Source organism: Cetorhinus maximus, chromosome 9 (assembly GCF_964194155.1).
Source record: "Cetorhinus maximus chromosome 9, sCetMax3.hap1.1, whole genome shotgun sequence".
Lineage (NCBI taxonomy): Eukaryota > Metazoa > Chordata > Chondrichthyes > Lamniformes > Cetorhinidae > Cetorhinus > Cetorhinus maximus.
Window position 1 is genome coordinate 20,840,247 of NC_135887.1, and position 24,526 is coordinate 20,864,772.

The 24,526-nt window shown below is 43.5% G+C and overlaps 1 protein-coding gene across 2 annotated transcripts in view; it reads left to right on the forward strand.

Moving 5' to 3' along the window:
- The window catches only part of med13a (mediator complex subunit 13a), a 191,958-nt gene that overhangs the window by 62,994 nt on the left and 104,438 nt on the right, over window positions 1-24,526 (forward strand). For both annotated transcript variants that reach the window (XM_078548226.1, XM_078548227.1), the window contains exons 5-9: window positions 8,702-8,847; window positions 10,248-10,445; window positions 11,537-11,740; window positions 13,663-13,822; window positions 23,048-23,152. In XM_078548226.1, coding sequence (XP_078404352.1) covers window positions 8,702-8,847; window positions 10,248-10,445; window positions 11,537-11,740; window positions 13,663-13,822; window positions 23,048-23,152 — 813 coding nt within the window. The remainder of the gene's footprint in view (window positions 1-8,701; window positions 8,848-10,247; window positions 10,446-11,536; window positions 11,741-13,662; window positions 13,823-23,047; window positions 23,153-24,526) is intronic.

Genomic DNA, 24,526 nt, shown 5'->3' on the forward strand with positions numbered 1-24,526 from the left:
AGGTGATGTAGTTCGACCTTGGCCATGCTTTCGCCCTCCCAGGCAGGTGCCAGCCCACTAAAAGACAACAGGAGTCAAGATGCTGGAGCAGGTTGGGAGGCCAGAAGGAGTGGCAGCTATAGCAACACTCGAGGAAGCTGGAGTGTTACACAAGCCGGAGAGGAAGCACATTTTGTTACCTTTACAGCTGCCCTGAACTCCTCCTAGGCCTGCTGTGTGTAAGTGTGAAAGTGATGGGTGAGAGTGAGAGTGTGCACACATCCTCCCTCTCCTCTTCCCTCCCCCAAAAACCTTTCCACACACTGGGATGGAAGAGGAGGAAAACACAGGCTGAAAGGCAACCTGCTTCTGACCCCTACTTTCATATGAATTCTGCCAAGGCCAGCTCGGAGTGTGCACCACACAGGGCCCTCAACCGTGTCCGGCCCATATCCCGCGCATCCGCCCTAATGCCTTCTCCTCCTTCCCAGAAACATGATAGGGTCCCCCTTGTCCTCACTTATCACCCCACCAGCCTCCGCATTCAAAGAATCATCCTCCGCCATTTCCGCCAACTCCAGCATGATGCCACCACCAAACACATCTTCCCTTCACCCCCCCTGGCGGCATTCCGTAGGGATCGTTCCCACCGGGACACCCTGGTCCACTCCTCCATCGCCCCCTACTCCTCAACCCCCACCTATGGCACCTCCCCATGCCCACGCAGAAGATGCAACACCTGCCCCTTCACTTCCTCTCTCCTCACCGTCCAAGGGCCCAAACACTCCTTTCAAGTGAAGCAGCATTTCACTTGCATTTCCCCTAACTTAGTCTACTGCATTCGTTGCTCCCAATGCGGTCTCCTCTACATTGGAGAGACCAAACGCAAACTGGGCGACCGCTTTGCAGAACACCTGCGGTCTGTCCGCAAGAAAGACCCAAACCTCCCTGTCGCTTGCCATTTTAACACTCCACCCTGTTCTCTTGCCCACATGTCTGTCCTTGGCTTGCTGCATTGTTCCAGTGAAGCCCAACGCAAACTGGAGGAACAGCACCTCATCTTCCGACTAGGCACTTTACAGCCTTCCGGGCTGAATATTGAATTCAACAACTTTAGATCTTAAACTCCCCCTCCCCCCCATCCCCACCCCATTTCTCCCCCCTCCCTTTTTTTTTCAATAATTTATATAGATTCTTCTTTTCCCACCTATTTCCATTATTTTTAAATCTAAAACTAAAACTTTGTTAGTCTTTCCACCCCACCCCCACTAGAGCTGTACCTTGAGTATCCTGCCTTCCATTCTTAATTAGCACTTTTCTTAGATAATATCACCACCTTCAACACCTCTTTGATCCTTTTGTCTGTGACATCTTTTGATTATCTGCTCCTATCACTGCTTGCTTATCCCCACAATCACCCCACCCTCAACTTCTCCTCTCTTCTCTCTCTCTCCTCCCCCTCTCTCCCCCTCTCTCCCCCTCTCTCCCCCCTCTCCCCCCCTCTCCCCCCCTCTCCCCCCCCCTCTCCCCCCCCCCTCCCCCCCCCTCTCCCCCCCCACGCGCGCCCTCCCCCCCCTCCGCCCCCCCCTCTCTCCCCCCCTCTCTCCCCCCCTCTCTCCCCCCTCTCTCCCCCCTCTCTCCCCCCCTCTCTCCCCCCTCTCTCCCCCCCTCTCTCCCCCCTCTCTCCCCCCCTCTCCCCCCCCTCTCTCTCCCCCCCTCTCTCCCCCCCCCCCTCTCCCCCTCCTCTCTCCCCCCCTCTCTCCCCCCCTCTCTCCCCCCCTCTCTCCCCCCTCTCTCCCCCCTCTCTCCCCCCTCTCTCCCCCCCTCTCTCCCCCCCTCTCTCCCCCCCTCTCTCCCCCCTCTCCCCCCCTCTCTCCCCCCCCCTCTCCCCCCCCCTCTCCCTCCCCCTCTCTCTCCCTCCCCCTCTCTCTCCCTCCCCCTCTCTCCCCCCCTCTCTCCCCCCCTCTCTCCCCCCCTCTCTCTCCCCCTCTCTCCCCCTCTCTCTCCCCCTCTCTCTCCCCCCCCCCCCTCCTCCCCCTCTCTCTCCCTCCCCCTCTCTCTCCCTCCCCCTCTCTCTCCCTCCCCCTCTCTCTCCCTCCCCCTCTCTCTCCCTCCCCCTCTCTCTCCCTCCCCCTCTCTCTCCCTCCCCCTCTCTCTCCCTCCCCCTCTCTCTCCCTCCCCCTCTCTCTCCCTCCCCCTCTCTCTCCCTCCCCCTCTCTCTCCCTCCCCCTCTCTCTCCCTCCCCCTCTCTCTCCCTCCCCTCTCTCTCCCTCCCCCTCTCTCTCCCTCCCCCTCTCTCTCCCTCCCCCCCTCTCTCCCTCCCCCCCTCTCTCCCTCCCCCCCTCTCTCCCTCCCCCCCTCTCTCCCTCCCCCCCTCTCTCCCTCCCCCCTCTCTCCCTCCCCCCCTCTCTCCCTCCCCCCCTCTCTCCCTCCCCCCTCTCTCCCTCCCCCCTCTCTCCCTCCCCCCCTCTCTCCCTCCCCCCTCTCTCCCTCCCCCCCTCTCTCCCTCCCCCCCTCTCTCCCTCCCCCCCTCTCTCCCTCCCCCCTCTCTCCCTCCCCCCTCTCTCCCTCCCCCCCTCTCTCCCTCCCCCCCTCTCTCCCTCCCCCCCTCTCTCCCTCCCCCCCCTCTCTCCCTCCCCCCCCTCTCTCCCTCCCCCCCTCTCTCTCTCTCTCCCCCCTCTCTCTCTCTCCCCCTCTCCTCCCCCCACCCCCACCTTAGACCAGCTTATATTTCACCCCTCTCCTAACTATACTCAGTTCTGCCGAAGGGTCATGAGGACTCGAAACGTTAACTGATTTCTTCTCCACACGATGCTGCCAGACCTGCTGAGTTTTTCCAGGTAATTCTGTTTTTGTTTTGGATTTCCAGCATCCGCAGTAGCTTTTAGCTTTTTGTTTTTATCACAATGATTTGTCGTCCTGGATGTCACTGTTTTTATCTGTGACGATCTTTTGATTGAATTTAGCAACTCCTCTGAACCTCCTGAGCTCCAGGGTATTGTTTTGGGGGTGGTACCTCAAAGTGCGCTGGGGAATCCCCTTCAGAAGTTCTCGGGTAAGGTTTGCATGGCAATTGCCCAGAACTGAAAACTTCTCCTGGGCAATTGACCTGCACTGGGAACCATCTGAAAAGGTGATTTTAAATCGCAAACTTCAGATGGTTGTGACTGGGTTACAGCAACCTTCTAGCATCTAACATAAAAAGTTAGAAGGATTAAAGCCACTTCCAACTTCTGGGTAACTATTGTACAGACCCACCGGACTCCCCCCATTATTTCTCTCCCTCCCTACAACACTCTGACCCAGCCCAAGGTCTGACCCCTCTGACCTCTGAACCCCATGACCTCTGATTCCCACCCCCCCCCCCTCCCCAACCCCCAAATTCTATCCACGTACCTTAGACATTTACCTTCTCCCTGGCCTGTCAAGGCCCTTTAAACTTCAATGGACCTTTTTAAATTACCAGGTTTATGGCAGCTAGTGCTGTTTTTAAAAAAAAAAATGGGGGCATGGCCTCCTTCCATTCGACTCAGCTGCACTTGACACTAGGTCCGAGGATGCGATGCACAGCCTGGAACTCACTCGGCCTGAGTTGGAAGGTCGGGTGAGATAAGATCAAAAGAAAAACTAAGGCAAAAAAAACAGAATGGAATGGCAATCCGACGCTAATTTGCCATTCCGTGGTAATGTTCAGGTCCAATATGCCTGACGCAGCTAGCAACATGAACAATTAAACAAAAATTACAAAATGCATAACATTTTATCTGAAAACTACAGCTCATGATGTTTGTAGCCCTGGTTGTTGATTTTGATTTATTTATCTGACTTTTCCTTTTTGAAACAAAATGAATGGATTTTGCAGGTGTAGTTGTTTGTATGTGTGTGGGAAGACCCCCCCCCCCCCCCCCAAACAACAACCATTGGTCGGTCTTGGTCTGTATGTGGTACACTACATTGCTAGATGTGCAGCAATAACTGTCTGCATTGTTGCACACACAGGAAGCAGACACTACATTGTGACCATGTAACTGGACTGATTTTTCTGTTGTGCAAACATTTCACATCCAACTGAATAGGTTCACACTGGTCAATACTTGCATTTGACTCCCAGCTTGTCAATACTTAAGCTCATCCAGCAACGATCTATTTGCTTCAATTCAGTGAAAGACCAAAGTGTTTGGGAGTTTACAGTAAAATATAGTGGCTGAGAAGAGATGGCCACCCTTTATCAAATTAAAGAGGATTGCTATGCATCTGCATGAATTGGTTGTGAACAGGAAAGGAATAATTGTGTAGGTGTGGAACATTTTCAGGAACGGCCATATTTATATTAAAAAAAACAAACTAGTAATAGGAGCATAAAGCTTTGAGAGGGCAAAGGCCACTAGACCTATCAAACTGACTCCAACCAGAGTTGGTGTGTGACTCTTTTTTATGAAACCTCCTGATCAGTTTATGAAAATTAAGGAAAACAAAGGAGTATCAACGTTAGCATGAATATTTACAAAATAAAGCCTGAAATGGAAACCTACTTTTCTTTTACAGATACAGATTCACTTATGCGTTTTAAGCATTTCTGTTTCTCATAATGGGATAAACTGCATTCCAGTACAATTGTATGGAACGTATTATATGGAGTACCACTTGTTCATACTTTAAGTAATTTTCTGCAACAGTGTTAGTACGTTGCTGATTGTGTTACACTGTGCATGTTTTTTTTAAATTTGTCCTAACCCTTTTATTTGGTCTTTTATTTAGATTTTTCCATTTTCTATGGCAGCTTACAAAGAGTGCATTGATAAGTCAGAAAACTTGTTTGTAATTCATTTTTTATGGATATACTGATTTTTTTTCTTCCCCCGATGGCCTATGTTCTTGGGCTGTGAGGGACTTCAAAATTTATTTAGCAGTAAGAGCTGCAAACCCTTCTGTGGAATATCTTCTAGTCAGTCTGAGTTTTTTATCTGGGCTGATGTTGCAAAGAGGAATTGCTGTGGGCAAGTTTGTAAATAGTATGTAGCTTGGTAATAATGGTTCCAGCAAGTGATTGGAAAGAGTTCGTTGCCTGGATGTAAATGAAAAATTATATATTAGATTTTACAATGTTTTCATTTATTGTTTGGCATGTGAGGAAGGTGTTAATGTAAACCTCACGTCTCTCCTATAAACGTTTTTTAAAAAAAAACTCATCCATTGTCAACTACTCAAAACATTGAGAGAGAATCAAGTGCTGTGGTTAAATTAAGTATAATATAGCTACCGTAGATTGCAGCGTATAAGTCGACCTGTCATATGTTTTTGGCTCCAAAAATCATGCCTTTTGCATATATGAAATTTAAGTCGACTCTGCTTTTCAGCTATGAAACGCTATTCTCTCATTAGTAGTTGGCCTCTTTTAACTTGTACTGTAAGTCGACGCATGGGTCAAGTAGGTGACCCTGCTGCATTGCAAAGAAGACGCATGGGAGTTTAAGACAGCTTACACTGAACGAATGGCATGGTGAGTGACGAACAGAAATGGGTCCTTGAGCAAAGTGAATGAAGTACAAAGCTGCTTTTGAGCTACAAGTCAAATAATTGTGCTGCAATGAGGGAATTCAGTGCAAGAATGGAAGGAGGAGGAATCAGCCTTAAAGAGGATGCTCAAAACCAAATGTGCCATCAGATCTTAAGCATGCATTGGAATGGATCCTTGCAAATCTTCAGAATGGTTACATTGCCACCAGAAATGTAATGTGTATATTCGCACTTAGTGAGTCAAATCAAACCCTGAATCCGGCAAAGATTTCAGACCAACAGCTAGTTGTTGTAGTCACTTTATTGAATGAAACAGTCTAGTGTTGTGGCAGAAGACCAAGATTGCTCATAGACTACCAGAAGAGCTCATTGCCAAAATGACCAGTTTCTAGCGATTCATCATCAGACAGTGGCTAAAATGAGTACCCATTAAGTCACATCAGTAATTTGGATGAAACACCCAAACTGGAGTGGAAAGGTTCAAAAACAGTTCTAGTGAAAGCAAAAGGTCATGTGAAGACCAGATTCACAATGGTGCTAGCCTGCACGTTGGACAGAGCAAAATTGAGGCCTGTGGTAATTTTCAAACATAAAACCATGCTGAGCACCAAGTTCCGTACAGGAATTTTTGTGCATGCCCATGACAATGGTTGGATGGATGAGGATGGAGTATAGTTATGTATCGATAATCTGTGGAACAGATGTCCCAGTGGCATGTGTAAAGAGTGTCACTTATTAGTGTGGGACATGTTCAGATCCCACATAAACAATGCGGTCAAATGGTGCCTGCAAAGAAATGACTCCCACATTGAAGTTATACCAGGGGGCCTAACGAACGTAGCTGAACCATTGGACCCATGACTCAACAAGCCGTTCAAGGATCATATTCGCGCAGAATGAAATAGGTGGACGGTTGTTGAAGGAAAAATCTTCAAGGAGTGGAAATATGCACATTTTGATGTTTCATATGGTTTTATTATCAAATAATGGGATGCTATTATGCACCAAGCATCATCAGACCATTCAAGAAATGCAGAATATTTAATTCAGTGGATGGAGAGGAATATAATTGGTTGTGGAGAGATTATTCTGAAAACGCAAGTGCCACAACTGATCCAGAGTGGGACCTTTGTGATGCCATAGCGAAGGTGACTCAAAATGAATTCAGTGCTGGAGATAATGAATTTGATAGTTGTAAAACAATTTGATTGTGATTAAAGGTATCTTTGTACAATTAATTCCTTCAATAAACGGTGTTGCATTAATTTAATATGAACTACTGTGTTTTTGGAAGGATTTTTGGAGGCTTCAAGGATTAACAAATGTTGAGACCTAAAATAACAATGGTTTCTTTGTTATATTAACCATCTCAATGCAAACTCGAGCACTTTGCAATATTTTGAGTAATTTTGTTTGTACGCATTTGATATCGATACTTCAGCATAAGTGTCAGCTTTGTTGACTTTGTCAGAAGAGTGTGGGTTCAAGTCCCACTCCAGGACTTGAGCACAGAAATTAAGGCTGGTACTCCGAAGCAGTACTGAGATTAGGACTGCTGTCTATCAGATGAGATGGTTAAACAGAAAACCTGGTTCCCCCTCAAGTGGGTCTAGAAGATCTCTCAGCATTATTTTGAAGAATGGCCAGGAAGCTGTCCCTGGTATCCTGGCCAATATTTATATCTCAATCAATGTTAGAGCATTGGGTCATTATCACATTGCTATTTGTGAGGACATCTGTATGCAAATTGGCTGCTGCGTTTCCTGTATTATAAGTGACTATATTCCAAAGTACTTCATTGGCTGTAAAGTGCTTTGGGACATCCTACAGTCATGAAAGGTGTTATATAAATGTAAGCTTCCTTTTTATTTCTCCAAAGGTAGCATTGTATTTTAAAATTTCATTTATCCTTTCCTTTTTATTTTTAGTTTATGAAACAGTTTGGATTGTTAGGTTAGATATTTGAAGACTCTTGCAGCAATAAATTTTTATTTGTCTTAAATACTTTCATTTTCTTGATAATGTCAGCCTTGTTTTTAAATCCCTCCATACCTCTATCTTTACTCCATCTAATTCTGGCCTCTTGACCATCCCTGGTTTTTTGTTTGCTTCGCTGTTGGTTGTTGCACCTTCAGCTGTCTAGGGCCTAAGTTTCGGAATTTCCTCCTACACCTCACCGCCTACCCACTTTGCTTTCCTCCTTTAAGTCATGCCTTAAACTCCACCTTTTGACAAAGCCTCTGGTCATATGACTTAATATCTCCTTATGCGAATAGGTGTCATTTTGTTTTATAATGCTCCTGTGAAGTGCGTTGGGACATTTTATTATGTTAAAGGTGCTTTATAAACATAAGTTGTTATTGGAATGCCGGAATTCCAAAATTGCTGCAATTGTCCAAACAGTTGTGGAGTTTTATGATTACTAACTCTCCATCTTTAAGCAGAATTTACTGATGTACCACTAATTGTGTTCTTAAAATATCAATCTTGATAACGCAAGATTGCTGGCTATATTTTTTATATTTCGGCTCCAAGCCAGCAGCAGACCGACAATTTATGAGCTAATGAGGACTACCTGCAAACTGCTTCCTTGTTATCCTCTACTGATTCTCTAAAATGTGCATTCAATTGCCATCTAGTTAGGGATTTTTAAATTGTAATTGGTTGTGTACTGTGTTCGGGGAGACTGCAGATCATCTTGAACTTGCCAACCATGCAGTAATAACATTGGGATTTGACCCAATCTGGCAATTTATTTGCCTGTTATTATTGAAGGTCACAGTCCCAATCTGTTTTTTTTCTTGACCATTCAAGTGCATCATACTGCATCAACAAGTGTTTACACATGCATCAGCTTCTGTGATTTATGGCATCTTCCAAAATTAACTTCAAAAGCCAGCTCAACAGTCCTGTTTTAGCAGAGCTCTTTCTTGCATTTATTAGAAAGCAAGATGAGGGAACAATGGTAAACCCCAACCTAGTCTACATTGGATGGTTGCACAGCTGTAAGTGCAGGCTTAGAGCTGCAGGATGGACGTGGGCAGCAGTTGGCCGCCTCACTATATTGTGAATCTGTCCAAACAGAATATGTGGTGATGCGAATATAGATGAGACTTATTTCTCTTGGTTCTAATCTGTATATTGCAGACAACTAAATCCACCATTTACGGTATATAACATATTGTTTTTTTTCTCCCTCCTCTAGTGAGCACTTGTCCTGTTCCTTTACATTTTTCTTGCATGGGGATAGTAAAGTGTGTACTAGCGTTGAGATAAACCAGCACCAGCCAGTGTACCATCTCGGTGAACAACATGTTACTGCAGCCCAGGGATCCTCCAACCCCTTCCAAGGTAAGAATGCTTTACTTCTGACAAAATAAAACTTGTCAAAAGGCTCTCTTGATGTATGTGCAGGAGAAGGCCTAGGTGAGACTGATTTTGTTAAATGTGTTGGTTCATTTCTCCTGCTGCCCCCTGCCACAGCCCCCATTGATTTGTGGATGAAAGTAATGCCTGGCCTACTGTTAAACCATACAGGCAAAGAGCTTGCAGCCTGTGCTAAATCAGCTGGTCAGCTAATCTCATTTGGGGTGCTGCAAATGGCCTCTAATGCTCTTGATGGTGATTCATTGATCTCCACTGGAAAATGTGCATGTATAGCTCTAATGAGAACAGCATTTGGCTTAGCTGTGATGCCCTTCATAGATGAGCAGTATGCAGTTTGTTGTTCCGTTGGTTTAGAACATATTTTTCTTCAAGGTTGTTGAAGTGAATAAGACTTGTAACAGTGCAGAAGAAGCCCACTTAGCTTGTGCCTATGCTGATTCTTTCCACAACTGTGTCACCCGTGTTAAATATTTAGCCTCTATTTTCCTAAAAGATACATTGGTCTATGTCAGAACTCTGTTCCCGGTGGCAAGGCATTCCAAGTTACCAGCAATCTATGTAGAGATACTTTTCTGAATCTTTTCCTCATTCTCTTATGTGACTTCTTGGATTGATGGTCTTTCATCACTGACTCCTAAATTAAAAAAATTGTCTTTCCTATTCACCCGTCAAAAAAATCCTTTATCTTTTATTTTTAAAGCAATTGTCCTTCTCTAAAACCTGTTGACTTGGCTTTTTATTCATTCCCTCTTGCTGAGCTTGTGGATGACTTGCTCAGGTCTACAGCATGCAGGTCTTTAGCCAGCTGCTAGAATGTATGTGATAATGGTGTGACAATTTTCAACTTTTTGTTTTATTTTTCCACTGTTGCTGCATCTTCCTCAGGAAGTGCAGCATTCTTACCCTTTGGACACCCACTGCTGGCATCTAGTGTTCCCAGGTTAGGTTTTGGAATGCTAGGTACCAAGTTAATCTCCCTGCACTGCATTGTGATCCCACAATGAGCCTCCATTAAAATTCAGAAAGCACCCTTAGTTGTAGCATGTTAACATTTTTCCATTACTCACATCATGCATGCTTGTGCTGACTCTCTTGATGCTCAGTTCCTGCCAAAATGGAGGGAAATTTATGTACTGAGAGCTATACTTGCTTGAACGTGGTTTTGAGATTGCCTAAATTCATTCCACATATTATTTTTATTCCATGGAGGGTAATTGCAGTCAGTAGTCTGAAAGTATTTAATCTCGCCAATCTGCGCTAAATTAGAAACGGGTCCAGAGGTGACAGGACCGCGTGTCAATTCTTAACTCAACCCCCAATTTATTCAGTCTTTGTCAACTTGTATTTTGATTCTTTCTTTCCAGTGATCCTCAGCCCCTTTGGATTAAATGGTACCCTGACAGGTCAGTCATTCAAGCTATCTGATCCCCCCACTCTTAAACTGATAGAAGAATGGAAGCAATTTTATCCAATACAGACCAGCTCAAAGGAAACCACAGACGACAAACAGGAGGAGGTAGACTGGGATGATGACTCAATAGCAGCTGTAGAAGTCATTGTTGGTGAGTGGAAATGGAAAGTTTGAACCAATTTAGCAGATCGAATGTAAATTACATTGTTTTACATTGAAATCTCTACGAATAGCTAGTAATATATAACAGCAAAAAGTCGAAACACAACGCTAAAATAAACAAAGCAAACAGATCTTTTCCTTTGCCAGTGAAAATATTTGAGCCAAACAATAAATTGGTGAATCATTTTTTTCCTTTAAAAGGCACATAACCTTATGTCTTACATAACTTATTTCTCCTGGCATTGATCATAGAAATATTTTTGGGAGAAATGTAAAGGTAACAATTCATGGGTAGAATCTGGCGTTTTCCATTTAATTTAGAAATTTCTCAGCCGTTTAATTTGAAATACAGAAGAAAGAAAAAATCTATTGCAGAGACTGAGCACTAGATTAACATGGTGTGTTTTGGTTACCATTTTATGTCACAATACTTTGATTTAGACCCTTACCAAGTTGTATGAGAAGTGTGTGTTAAGAATAAATTGTCTGAGAAATTATAGATTCTGCTCTGCTTGGTTTGTATTTTGGTATTTGCTTCCTTTGTTATTTACATGCTCCATATACCTTTTTTTGCTGAGACCAATGAAGATGAAGTGCTTTCTCTTCCTGTATTCTATAGATTGGCTGTAACAGACCTTTATTTTGTTTTTTTGTTCATGAAATTCAATAGTTTTAATGTGACTCTCAATGTTAAGCCCACAGAAGTGTTTTTGTAACAAGCTTGTGTATGGTTGTGAAGCTATAATGCATCTCATGGTTTAGATTGTTAACTGTTAAGTGGTTCATGGATCTGATTACAACCCAAGTATGCTACCATCTTGAAACCTGCGTTTTATGTTGTATGTGATATTAAAAAGATTTATTGTTTGAGAAAGAAATTGGATGTGCAGGAAAGCATTGGGCCAAGTTGTAAATTTGAGAGATTTGTAACTCTGACTCATGTGGGATGTTATAGTTTGTCCTCATTGGAGCAATATTGACTTAGATTACATATATAATTTGTTTATGAATATTAATATCCACCAAATACAAAAGGAAAATAAAAAACTTCTTTGTTAATTTTTGCTATGTTATTTACAGCTGGTGTGCGAATGGTGTACCCAGCTTGCTTTGTGCTGGTGCCTCAGCCTGATGTTGCCACTGGCATCTTGAGCAGCTCCACTGGGACTTCACATTGCACAGCTGCCTACCCAAGTGCCCACCAAGTGCCTGCCCCAATAAGGGATCCAGCCATTTCCTCTGTGACATTGACTCCACCCACATCACCAGAAGAGACTGAAACAGGTAATAAGATAGGGACTGGTATGGTGTTATGACTGCTGCATCTTATTTATCTCCACAGATACTGACTATACCCTGCATTTTCTGTTTATGTATCAGATTCCTAGCATCCAGTGTTGTGCCTTCTGCATGTTTATCTTGTGTATATTACCACTTAAAAGAAATTTTGAAAAACAGTATTGATTTATTCAGCAAGCTTTAATTTTCTAACTCAGTTACTTAAAAATCACTTTCTGAACTATAATGATGTGCTGGGAATAATATTTTGTCAGTCCTGGTCTTGGAGTCTGCAGCTCCTTTTTTTTAGATTAAACTGCTTTCCAGTCACCTGATTAACATAGAATCTTATAGCACAGAATAAGCCACTCAGGCCATTGTGCCAGAGAAGTCTCTTTCAGAGAACTGTCCAGTTTAATCCCACACCTCTGCTTTCTCCCCATAACTCTGCAAATTAGTTTTCTCCTGGCAGATGCAATTTAATGTAGATAAATGTGAATTGATGCACTTTGAGAGGAAAAACAAGCTTGACGAAGTAGTAAAATCTAAATGGTATTATTTAAAATATATTCCCAATTACCTGGTTATTAGACGTGCTTGGTGTTGCTCTTAATGGCTTAGGTCTGGCCTATACCCTACTCATGTTCTGCGGTGGACACCTGAGCCATCTTCCACTTTATATGGTGCTCAAAAATGACCAACTAAAAGCAGAAACATTGTACCCAATATTGCGCTCATCCTGATAGCCACCTTTGTGTGCAGCTGCATCAAGCTGTTTGTAGATCTGTGGTACGTGAACATCAAGTTTCACTATATGCTGAAGTTTTAGCTATTCCTGATGTTGCAAAGAATGGAACTGGCTATGTTGCCATGGAGTGGTTCATTTGGTCGGGCGGTGCCATACCACCTATCCCTCATGGAAGAAAACGTTGACCACAAGTCCATCCGGCAGTGGTACACATGGAATGTCCTTGAGGCCCTGTGGGAAAAGGAGATTGTGGATCCTGTTTTTGATGGTGCCCTGAACAGACTGTTAAAATCATTTGGCAGAATGCCTCGTTGCCAGGACTTTCAAACAAGCATTAAGATGTAGTTTGGCTTGTGATGAGATCCTTCACTGCGCCACCTCTGTATGCTGCCCTCGAGGTGGCTGAGATGGGGAAGAGGCCATCGTGCACCTACTTCTGGAACATGCCTTTGTAAAACAGGCCTGGAAAGAGGTACAGTGGTTTTTGTTGATCATCTCAAGTTGCTCCTAAAGGAGGACTTTGTGCTGTGTGGACTGTTTTCAGGAACGCACATTGAGACAAACGTTAATTGCTGCTGGAGGACCATCAATTTGGCGAATAGCATTCCTTAGTCTGCCAGAAGCTTGCTTGTCTTCCAGTGCAAAGAGCTGCTGATAACTGACTTGCGTGTTGCAGACTGGTGTGTTTCCAGGACCATGTGCTGCGTGACTGTAGCTTGGGGCAGATGTCACAGAGGCTCAATTGGGAAAGGCCATTGTCATAAGGTCCTCCCACCATAGCACAACAAGGGACTGGAAATGGTGTAAAAACCATTCAGGTTGTATGCAGTAGTGAATGTTTAACATGAAATGTAAATGTACATTGTAAATATAGCCTGTAATGGCATGTGTATTGAAGCACTCATGTACTGTAATGAAAGAAACTGATCTGTATTGCGCTTTTTCTGTTGATAAATTTGAACTGTTCACCGTACTTTTATAAATTCTATGAATAAAGTACATTTTTTGAGGAAAAAATATTCCCAATTTCCTTTTGGATATTCCTGTGGAATCTTAATATCTCCAGCCTTTCAGGTAATGCATTCAAGATTATCATAATCATCTTGTGTTGCTATATATATATTATACTTTAAATGAAGTTTTTCTTAAATTATTAATTATAATTTTTCTTTCCTTCTAGCTGAAATTCACTCCACCCAGAAGTGGGCGAAACTTACTTCAATGTCCGAGGTGTTTAATATGGAAAATTCAGGGCATGGTGGAAAAATTCCTAGAAAATTAGCCAATCAGGTGGTAGAGAAGGTATGGCAGGAGTGCAATCTCAACAGAACCCAGAAAAAGTAAGTATTTTATGAACTAATATTTTTGGTAACTTTGGGCAGAGAAATGAAGATATGGGGCAGTGAACAGTCCTAGACTTCTCTACTTATTTTTCCCCACCCCCAGTCTTTGCCCTCAACAGAAGGAAAAGGAATGCTGTTGGGCTAATATCAGCACCCACAGTTCAAATCCAAATACTACTTGCTAGCCTAAAGAGGATGTTTTTATTTTGTGCTTTCCATCTTGGAGAGGCTGAGATAATAGTCACATCTAATAGTCACTCAACTGCTTGAAGCTGGAGTGAGAACAACACTTGTTTCTGGCAAATGATGGTTCCCAGCCTGGGGTTGGATAGACTAGGGTTGGGTGGGTGTTGAGCGTAGACTATGATTCGGGCAGGTTGGGAAATATGTGTAACTGGGAACATGTGGCCTTTGAATATGATGGAATGCTTTTCTTGTCTAAGGTGGCATTAATTTGGTTTCATTTTGTAGGTCGTTTTGAAGATAATTTATTTTCAAAATTACAATTTGAAAACTTTTAAAAACTTGTGCTAAATTCTTTGTTTAATAGTTAGATCATAGTAATGTTAAGTATATAGTTCCGTATTTCTGTTATGATCGCTGTGGAGACTGATAACCCTAAAAGAAATTTGAACAGTTGAAAAGATGACAAGATTTTACCTTTTAAGTCCTTTACTCTAACAAAAGACTAAAAGCACTATTGACTAAACACTACCTTTTGAGGGCACCTTACTTTAAACCACAAAATGGAACATTCCCTTTTTCTTTTCGCACAGCTGGAAATATACTTGTTCAGGGTAATTTTTAGCACTCGAGAGTTTACTTCTGTTTTTTTCCCTTTCTCGGCTTTGGAACTTTTAATCTCAGAGCTGTCTTTCACCATGAGGTTTTCCCCCTGCAGGATTCTTCCTTTAATGTGAATCTTCCAGCCTTGTTTTAACCCTTCATGAATTTCATCTTTTCAATCAGAGTGCGAGCTCCCACATGCATTCCAGTGTGGCTCACCACACAGGGTCTTGTTGCTTATAGCTGCTCTCCTCCTGAATCCTGACACCACTGCCTGTGTTTGAGAGTTTTTCAGGGATGTTTTAGAAAACTTTCCCCTCTCGAGACCCACCACCATGGCAGGTGAATCACATGGGTCTTGTAGCAAGGTTAAAAATGCTGATTAGCAACATTGTAACCCCAATTCTCTTTTATCTTGAAGCTAAATGAACAGTTTAAAGCATAACTATTTACAATCCAAAACGTAAAGACCCTCAGTCTATCCACTGATAGCACACAGGCTGCTGCCAATTTCTCCAAGTGTACATACCTTGCATCATCTTCCCAGCAAAACAATCTGACCCCCTTTAATCTCAAACAATCAATTCACCCAGGCTTGCTGTCAGGCTGACTTCAGAACAGGCCATGTGGCCCTCTTCATTTTACCTTAAATGAAAGGCACAGTCCCAAAACATAAACTTTAATTGTAACAATTTTTATGTGCATTGTGGAAGTTGTTCTTAGTCTGTGCGAAGGGAATATTTAATTAATTCATGGGATGAGTGTGTCACTGGCTAGGCCAGCATTTATTTCCCATCCCTAATTGCCCTTGAGAAGATGGTGGTGAGCTGCCCTCTTGAATCGCTGCAGTCCGTGTGGTGTAGGTACATCTTCATTGCTGTTAGGCAGGGAGCTCCAGGATTTTGACAGTGACATTGAAGGAACAGCGTTGTATTTACAAGTCAGGATGGTGAGTGACTTGGAGGGAAACTTCCAGGTGGTGGTGTTCCCATCGATCTGCTGCTCTTGTCTTTCTAGATGGTAGTGGTCGTGGCTTAGAAGGTGCTGTCTAAGGATCCTTGGTGAATTCCTGAAGTGCATCTTGTAGATGGTACACACTGCTACTACTGTGCATCGGTGGTGGAGGGAGTGAATGTTTGTGAATTGGGTGCCAATCAGTGGGCTGCTTTGTCCTGAATGTTGTCAAGCTTCTTGAGTGTTGTTGGAGCTGCACTCATCCAAGCAAGTGGGTAGCATTCCATCATACTCATGACTTGTGCCTTGTAGATGGTGGACAGGCTGGACAAGACGGGGTCAGGAGGTAGGTTACTCGTCGCAGAATTCCCAGCCTCTGACCTGCTCTTGTAGCCACAGTATTTATATGGCTAGTCCAGTTCAGTTTCTGGACAGTGGTAACCCCCAGGATGATGTTAGTGGGGGATTCATCAATGGTAATGCCATTTAAATGTCAAGGGGTGATGGTTAGGTTTTCTCTTGTTGGAGATGCTCATTGCCTGGCACTTAAGTGGCAAGTAACATTTGCACCACACATCAGCCTATTGTTCAGATCATGCTGCATTCGGAGATGAACTGTTTCAGTACCTGAGGAGTTGCGAATAGTGCTGAACATTGTGAAATCATCAGTAAATGCCCCCACTTCAGACCTTATGATGGATGGAATGTCATTGATGAAGATGGTTGAGCCTAGGGTACTACCTTGAGGAACCCCTGCAACGTTGTCCCAGAGCTGAGATCACGTGGGGTGAATTAAATTGGCTGAAAAGTGGTACCTGTGATGCTGGGGACCTCCAGAGGGGGCCAAGATGGATTGTCCACTTCTGGCTAAAGATAGTTGCAAATGCTTCAGCCTTACCTTTTGCACTGATGTGCTAGGCTCCCCCATCATTGAGGTTGGGGATATTTGTGGAGCCGCCTCCTGCAGTGAGTTGTTTAATTACTACCAACATTACCTCCAACAACCACAACCATCATCCTCTCTGCTAGGTATGACACCAACCAGTTGAGTTCTCCCCTTGATTTCCATTGACTCCGGTTTTGTTGGGGTTCCTTGATGCCACACTTAGTCAAATGCTGCTTTGGTGTGAAGGGCAGTGACTCTCACCTCACCTCTGGAGTTCAACACTCTTTTGTCCATGTTTGAATCAAGGCTGGAATGAGGTCAGGAGCTGAGTGACCCTGGTGGAACCCAAACAGAGTGTCCGCCATCGGGTTATTGCTACCAAGTGGCACTTGCTTAGCACTGTTGATGATCCCCTTCCATCACTTTACTGAGGATCCAGAGTAGACTGATAGGCTGGTAATTGGCCAGGTTGGATATGTGCTGCTTTTTGTGTACAGGACATACCGGGGCAATTTTCCACATTGCTGGGTAGATGCCAGTGTTGTAGCTGTACTGGAACAGCTTGGCTATGGGCATGGCAAGTTCTGGAGCATGTCTTCAGTGCTATTGCCAGAATATTGCCAGGGCCCATAGCCTTTGCAGCATCCAGTGCCTTCAGCCGTTTCTTGATATCACGTGGAGCGAATCGAATTGGCTGAAGACTGGTATCTGATGCTGGGGAACTGCAGAGGAGGCTGAGATGGATCATGCGTACATATGAACAAGGAGCAGGAGTAGGCCATTCAGCCCCTTGAGCCTGCTCTGCCTTTTAATAAGATCATGGCTGATTTGATAACCTGAAATCTACTTCCCACCTACCCCTGGTAACCTATCACTCCCTTGCTTACCAAGAATCTATCCACATCTGCCTTAAAAACATTTAAAGACTCTGCTTCCACCACCTTTTCAGGAAGAGTTCCAAAGACACTCAAATCTCTTGAGTGAAAAAATTCACCTCATCTCTGTTTTAAATGGGTGACACCTTATTTTTAAACATTAACCTTGTTCTAGATTCTCCCACAAGAGAGAACTTCCTCTCCGCATCCACCCTGTCAAGACCCCTCCATGTCAGTCTTGTTTCCATCAGGTCGCCCCTTACTCTAAACTCCAACAAATACAAGCCTAGTCAGTCCAACTTTTCCTCATAAGGCAACCTACCCATTTTCAGGTAATAGTCTGGTAAACCTTCTCTGAACTGCTTCCAATGCATTTACATCCTTCCTTAAATAAGGTGACCAACACTGTACTCCAAATGTGGTCTCACGAGTGCCCTGTACAAATGAAGCATAACCTCCCTATTTTTGCATTTCATTCCCCCCACAATAAATTATAACATTCTATTAGCTGTCCAAATTATTTGCTATACTTGCGAACTAGCCTTTTTGTGATTTATACACTAGGACACGCAGATCCCTGTGTACCTCTGAGCTCTGCAATCTCTCATCATTTATGCTTCTCTTTTATTCTTCCTGCCAAAATGGACAATTTCACATTTGCCCACATTATACTCCATTTGCCAGATCTTTGCCCGCTCACTTAACCTATCTATATCTTTTTGTAGTCTACTTATGTCCTCTTCACAACTTACTTTCCTACCTATCTTTGTGTCATCAGTAAATTTGACAACCATTCCTTCAATCCCTTCATCCAAGTCATTTTATATAAATGGTGAACAGCTGAGGTCCCCTGTGGCACACTACTTGTTACATCTTGTCAACCTGAAAAATTCCCACTTATATCTACTGCTTCTTGTTCGCCAGCCAATCTTCTATCCAAGCCACTGTGTTACCCCCTATGCCATGAGCTTTTATTTTCTGCAATCATCCACTCGACACTTTTGGCTAAAGGTTGTTGCAAATGCTTCAGCCTTATCTTTTGCACTGATGTGCTGGGCTCCCCATCATGGAGGATGGGATATTTGTGGGCTGTCCTCCAGTGAGTTGTTTAATTGCCCACCCACCAATCACAACTGGAGGTGGCACAACTGCAGAGCTTAGATCTGATCTGTTGGGCATGGAATTGCTTAGCTGTGTCTTATCACTTGCTGCTTGGGCTGTTTGGCACGCAAGTAGTCCTGTGTTGTAGCTTCACCAGGCTGACACCTCATTTTTAGGTATGCCTGGTGCTGCTTGTGGCATGCCCCCCTGCACTCTTCATTGAACCAGGGTTGATCCCCTGGCTTTGTGGTGATAGTAGAGTGGGGGATATGCCAAGCCATTAAGTTACAGGTTGTGGTTGTGTACAAATCTGCAACTGCTGAGGGCCCACTGTGCCTCATGGTTGCCCAATCTTGAGTTGCTAGATCTGTTTGGAATCTATCCCATTCAGCATAGTGATAGTGCCACACCACACAATGGAGGGTATTGTCCATGTGGAGATGCGACTTCGCCTCCACAAGCACTGTGCAGTGGTCACTACCACTGATACTGTCAAGGACAGATGCATCTGTGGCACGCAGGTTGGTGTGGATGAGGCCAAGCATGTTTTTCCCTCATGTTGATGTCCTCATCACCTGCCGGTGGGGTGATGTCTGGGACACGAGAAGGTATGATTCTGTGACACTGACTGTCAGGCTGATGCTTGACTATTCTGTGGAACAGCTCTCCCAATTTTGGTACAAACCACAGATGTTAGTAAGGAGGACTTTGTAGGGTTGATGGGGCTTGGGTTTGCTATTGTTGTTTCTGGTGCCTAGGTCAACGCTGGGTGGTCTGGCCGGTTTCATTCTGTATCCAATTTTCTGTAGTGGTTTGATGCAGCTGAGTAGCTTGTTCGGCGTTTAAGAGCCGACCTGTTGCTGTGGATCTGGAGTCACTTGTAGGCTAGATTTCCTTCCCTAAAGGGCATGTGTGAACCAGATGGGTTTTAATGACAATCATCAATGGTCATCATTAGACTGTTAATTCCAGATTTTTATTGAATTTAAATTCTACCCTCTACTGTGGATTTGAACCCAGGTCCCCAGAGCACCACCCTAGGTCTCCGAATTACTAGTCCAGTGAAAATATCACGCGCGTGCGCGCGCACCCCCCCCCCCCCAAAAAAAAAACCAAAAACAAAGACATTCACCACGTGATTACTGTAGAGAAACAAAAGTACTTGTGCCAGTATCCTTTTAATGTTATCAATACTCTTGTGTGCTTTAATATCACCTCAAATTGCTGCCACAAGTAACATTGCCAGTAGCAGACTTATAACAACCACTGCTTCACTCTAATGTGGTAGTTTAAAGTACACTTCAGACAAACTGCTGGGTGTTCATCACAGTTCAAGTGAATATTGTATAGTAACCTCGTATGCTCCCCATTTATGCTTTACTGAAATTCCAGTGCCAGCACTTATCCATGTTGTGTTAATGTTCTGTCTGCATTATGTTTTCTGAATATTTGTCAATTTCCAATGTTTTTGTATTTACATTGAGATTGAGGCAATCAGAATATGACTGATTTTTTTTTCTGTCTTCATTTGATAGCATCACTGTGTATATTTTTAAAAATTGCATTTATCTTTTATCCATTCCTCCTATCGCTGATTTTCTATAAAATGGCTAGTTGAGAAGTCAGGCAAGGCACCCTGATTTGAAATCATTGTGAATTTTAACCAAGTGAGCGCCAGAAAATACATGGATCTGATGGTCCTTGTGCATCTTTGGCTCAGCGTTGTTGAGCTGAAGTCTGAGCTGCAGAGTAAACTGGATACTTTGTTTCAGGAGGCAGACACATCCCTTCAGTTAAGTGCAAGTTTAGAGTTGGTCAGGGATAGCAGTGTGTGACTGCGAGTCAGGCAGGTAAGCAGATCCAGGATGTAGTGATGAATGAGCCTCGGCCCTTGACTTTAGCTAACAAGTTATGAGGTACTTGCTACCTGTGTGGATGAGAACAAGGACTGTAGTGTGGATGGACAAACTGACCATAGCTCCATAGTGCAGGAAGCCAGCCAAGTTGGAAGGGGTGGGGGGAGCTGGCAGTGAAGAGGAACGTGGTATTGATATAGTAATGAGGATAGCTAATGCTCTCTGCAGCCGTGAATGGGAGTTCCGAAGGTTGTGTTGCTTGCCTAATGTCTGGCATCACTTAGCTGGAGATGAACTTGGAGTGGGAAGGGGAGGATTCAGTTGTCATGGTCCACATAGGAACCAACAACACAGCTAGGAATGATCTGCTAAGAGAGTTTGAGGAGTTAGGGTCCGAATTAAAATGCTGAGTTTCAGACATAAATTATATGAGCTACATTCCAGTTGGCATAGGGTCAAGCAGATTCTAGGTTTAAACGCGTGGCCCAAAGAGTGATGTGGGAAGAAGGGATTTTGATTCATGGGGCAACAGCGCTAGTACTGGAAAAGAGGGGGTTGTTTTTTTGGGATGAGCTCCACATGTCAAACTGGGATCAGCATCCTGGCGAGGAAAAAAATATGGTGGTGGATAGGGCTTTAAACTAAAAGGTTCAGGAGGGGTCAAGTGAAGGGTGATTTGTAAATCTACAGAGAAAAGTCGAGGCCATAGAGCAATATAGCGATTTGGAGAAAGAGAAGCAGAGTGAGACAGGAAGGGGCAGAGAGTTTAATGGCAATGGTGCATCAGGGAATAAGGTCCATGCAAAGTATAGTAGTAAAAAAACTAAAATTATAGGCTCTTTATCTGAATGCATGAAGCATTTGTAAGATAGATTAACTAGCAGCACAAATAGAGAAAAATGGTTTAGTTCTAAACACAGTTAGAGATATGGTTACAAGGTGATCAAGGTTGGGAAATAAATATTCAATATTTTGGAAAGACAGAATGGATAAGGAAGAGGAGTAGTCCTGAAAGTAAAGGATGACATAAGGACAGCAGTGAAAGGATCTCGGCTCAGAAGATCAGGAAATAGAATCAGCCTGGATGGAGATTAGGAATAACCCCTGTCTTTCTCTCTCTCCCCTACACCACCACCAACCCCACATGCACACTTTAATCAGCCCCTCTTTCCGCACATGCACATGGGAATAGGAACATAGGAAATTGGAGTAGGCCATTCAGTCCCTTGAGCCGGCACCGCCATTCATCTAGATCATGGCTGATCATCTACCTTAATGCCATTTTTCCTGCACTATTCCCATATCCCTTTAAGACCTTTTAATATCTCGATTTATTGATCTGTCTTGAATATACTCAATGACTGAGCCCCCACACTACCCTCTGAGTGAAAAAATTTCTCCTTACCACGGCCCTAAATTCCTAAAACTGGTGCATTCTCCATGGCAATGCCTCTACCAGCAGAGTCCACTTGCCAACCAGTCAGTACTCTTCTCATGAAGTATAAATTGTTGTTCCCTTTACATTTGGTGGTATTGTGAATGTCCTAATGAATGCAAGACGAAAAGCTTCGACTTGTCTCTTTTTCAGGCATTTCCCTATGACTGATGTCCGGCTTAACAGGTCTGTAGTTCCTGTGTTTTCTCTCCCTGATTTCTTAAATAGTGGGTTTACATTAGCTATCTTCCAGTCTGCAGGAACCGTTCCAGGATCTATAAAATTTTGGAAGATGACCACCATGCATCTACTATTTCTACAGCCACCGCTTTCAACACTCGGATGTAGATCATCAGGTCCAGCGGATTTATCAACTTTCAGTCCCATTAATTTTTCCAGTATTACTTTATAACTAACACTAATTTATTTCATTTTTCTCATTCTCACCAGCCCCTTGATTCTCTCATATTCCTGGGTGGTTTTTGTATCTTCCTTTGTGAAGAAAGCCCCTCTCCCCACACAAACACACACCTCCCACTTTTGGTCTATTTGCCAGTGTCTGGGAAGCAGTCACCAGGCTGGGATAAGGAACTTGAATATCAGGCAGAGCGGAGCAGAAACACAAGGTTTGGCATCACCACTCACCTTCCCAGCTCAGCTGCATGACCTCCCAGTTTATCTTGCATTAAGTCAAGTCACTGAATTACACTTGCTGGCCTCTGCCTGTGCCAGGTTGGCATACAAACATCCCAGGCCTGCTTGGCACTCACTGCTAGAAGTGTTCTCAAGTTACAGAGCACTTTGGGCTCACCCTCCACCCCTTGTTTGATGGCATCAATCCAGTGGGTCTGTGGATGCCCTGCCAAAGCCTTTGGACTGAGTGGTATCTTCCATAATCACCATTGCTGCCTTGGAGGATGCTTCCCACCCCAAAAAGCTACCTATGCAACCCCTCAGCGAAAAAACATCCCAGATAACTGGTGTTTCTGGATTTCCGGACTGGAGGGTTGCTGTGCATGCAAGATGAGGTTTCATGGAGTTGGGGGTAACTTATTAGCATGGTTGATGGATTGGTTAACAGACAGGAAGCAGAGAGCAGGTTAAACACCACATTTTCATGTTGGCAGGCTGTAACCAGTGCTCTGAAGAAGAGTCATACAGATTCGAAATGTTAACTCTGTTTCTCTCTCCACAGATGCTGCCAGACCTCAGTTTTTCTAGCATTTTCTGGTTTATAGGCATATTGTAGTCTTGCTTATTTTAAGATGGTTTTGGGCAAAATCTTGGCGTTCACATTGATTAATATCAAAATTGAAATATCATTTCCAGACGAAAATATTCTACTGTGAGTGGTTGTGAAGATGATTCAACTGGCAAAGAGACATCATGGGATTTTGTTGAAGCTACACATAGAGTGAATTGCAACTGTTCAAGGTAGAGGATTTTTTCTCAAATATTTGCATTTTTTGAAATCAGGACAAGAACATTATGCTTCAAGGTTACTGATATTTCCTGATGTGTCAAATTTGATTTCCTTCTCTCTTTTTGTATCTCTTTTAAAAAAATGTTCAAGAAGTAAAGCAAGAAATAAAAAAGCCAAGATCTCTAAATTCTCATGATCCAAGTCTCTCTCTTCTAGATGTTGGCTAACTGCGTTTTTGAGTATTTTCTGTTTTTTAATGAACAGTTAATCCCAGTGGTGCTGCTTGTTGACTAAACTAATTATTAAAATGGGAATTAAAAAGACGACAGCAGGTGCCACTGTAGACTAAGGTTGCTACAAAATTGAGTTGCACGTTTATCCAGTATGTTTGAGCTTTTCCCAGCGACTGGCCAGCACTGCTTTTTAGCTCAGCAGGGTTAGGATCAAGCCAACAGATTCTCAACCTTATGTTAAAAGCAAAATACTGCGGATGCTGGAAATCTGAAATAAAAACAGAAAATGCTGGAAAAACTCAGCAGGTCTGACAGTGGAGTTTTTCAGCATTTTCTGTTTTTATTTTAGACACTCAACCTTATCCTATTTATAAACTTTTGTTCACCACTTTTATGTTTTTAGTTATTTTGATTGAAGTTGGCAAGTGGGATTGAAGGCAGGTGGGATTGAAAACTGTCTTGGTAGTTGAACTTTGGACAGAAAAATGATCAAAAGTATTTTATGAACAGCAATCCTCACTACTGCTAGAGATATCCATTCGTTTGAGCATTTTAAATGCAACTGAATGTTTTTTGATGATCTGTGCAGTTGCTCGTGGACTAAATTGTCCCATTATTTTTTCTGTTTTGTGTGCTTTTTCTCCTTCATGCCTTTTTTTTCCCCCATGTCCCTCTGTATACTTTTCAGTTTCTCTGCGCCTGTCACTTGTTGCTTTTCCGATTTTACTTATTTGGCCCCCTTCCCCTCTTGAGAAAGCAAAAACATACAGCCAGATGCCAGCCTGGAGGTACTACATTGGAGGATATAGGAACTGCTTAACATGTATGGGCTAGTAGGCCTTGGATTGTGAGGGGGCAAAGCCTCACATTGAGGGAGTAATGGTGTGGTGGTTGGTTATTTTTCCATGAAAGTTCCTTTAGTCTTCAAATTTTTTTATGCTTCTCTGTCTTTTCCTCCATCTTGCTGTTTTTGTTTTGATGGAGGGTAATGGAACGAAATCACTAGCAAAGGGAAAGTTAATTAGAAGGCAATACAATTCATTTTTGGCATGTGGGTAAGGTCAAGGTCGGGTATCAGGAGCTGAAATTGATTGTGATAAGCATGTATTTATATTCTTACACATAACTTTTAAGAATACATGTAACAAGTTC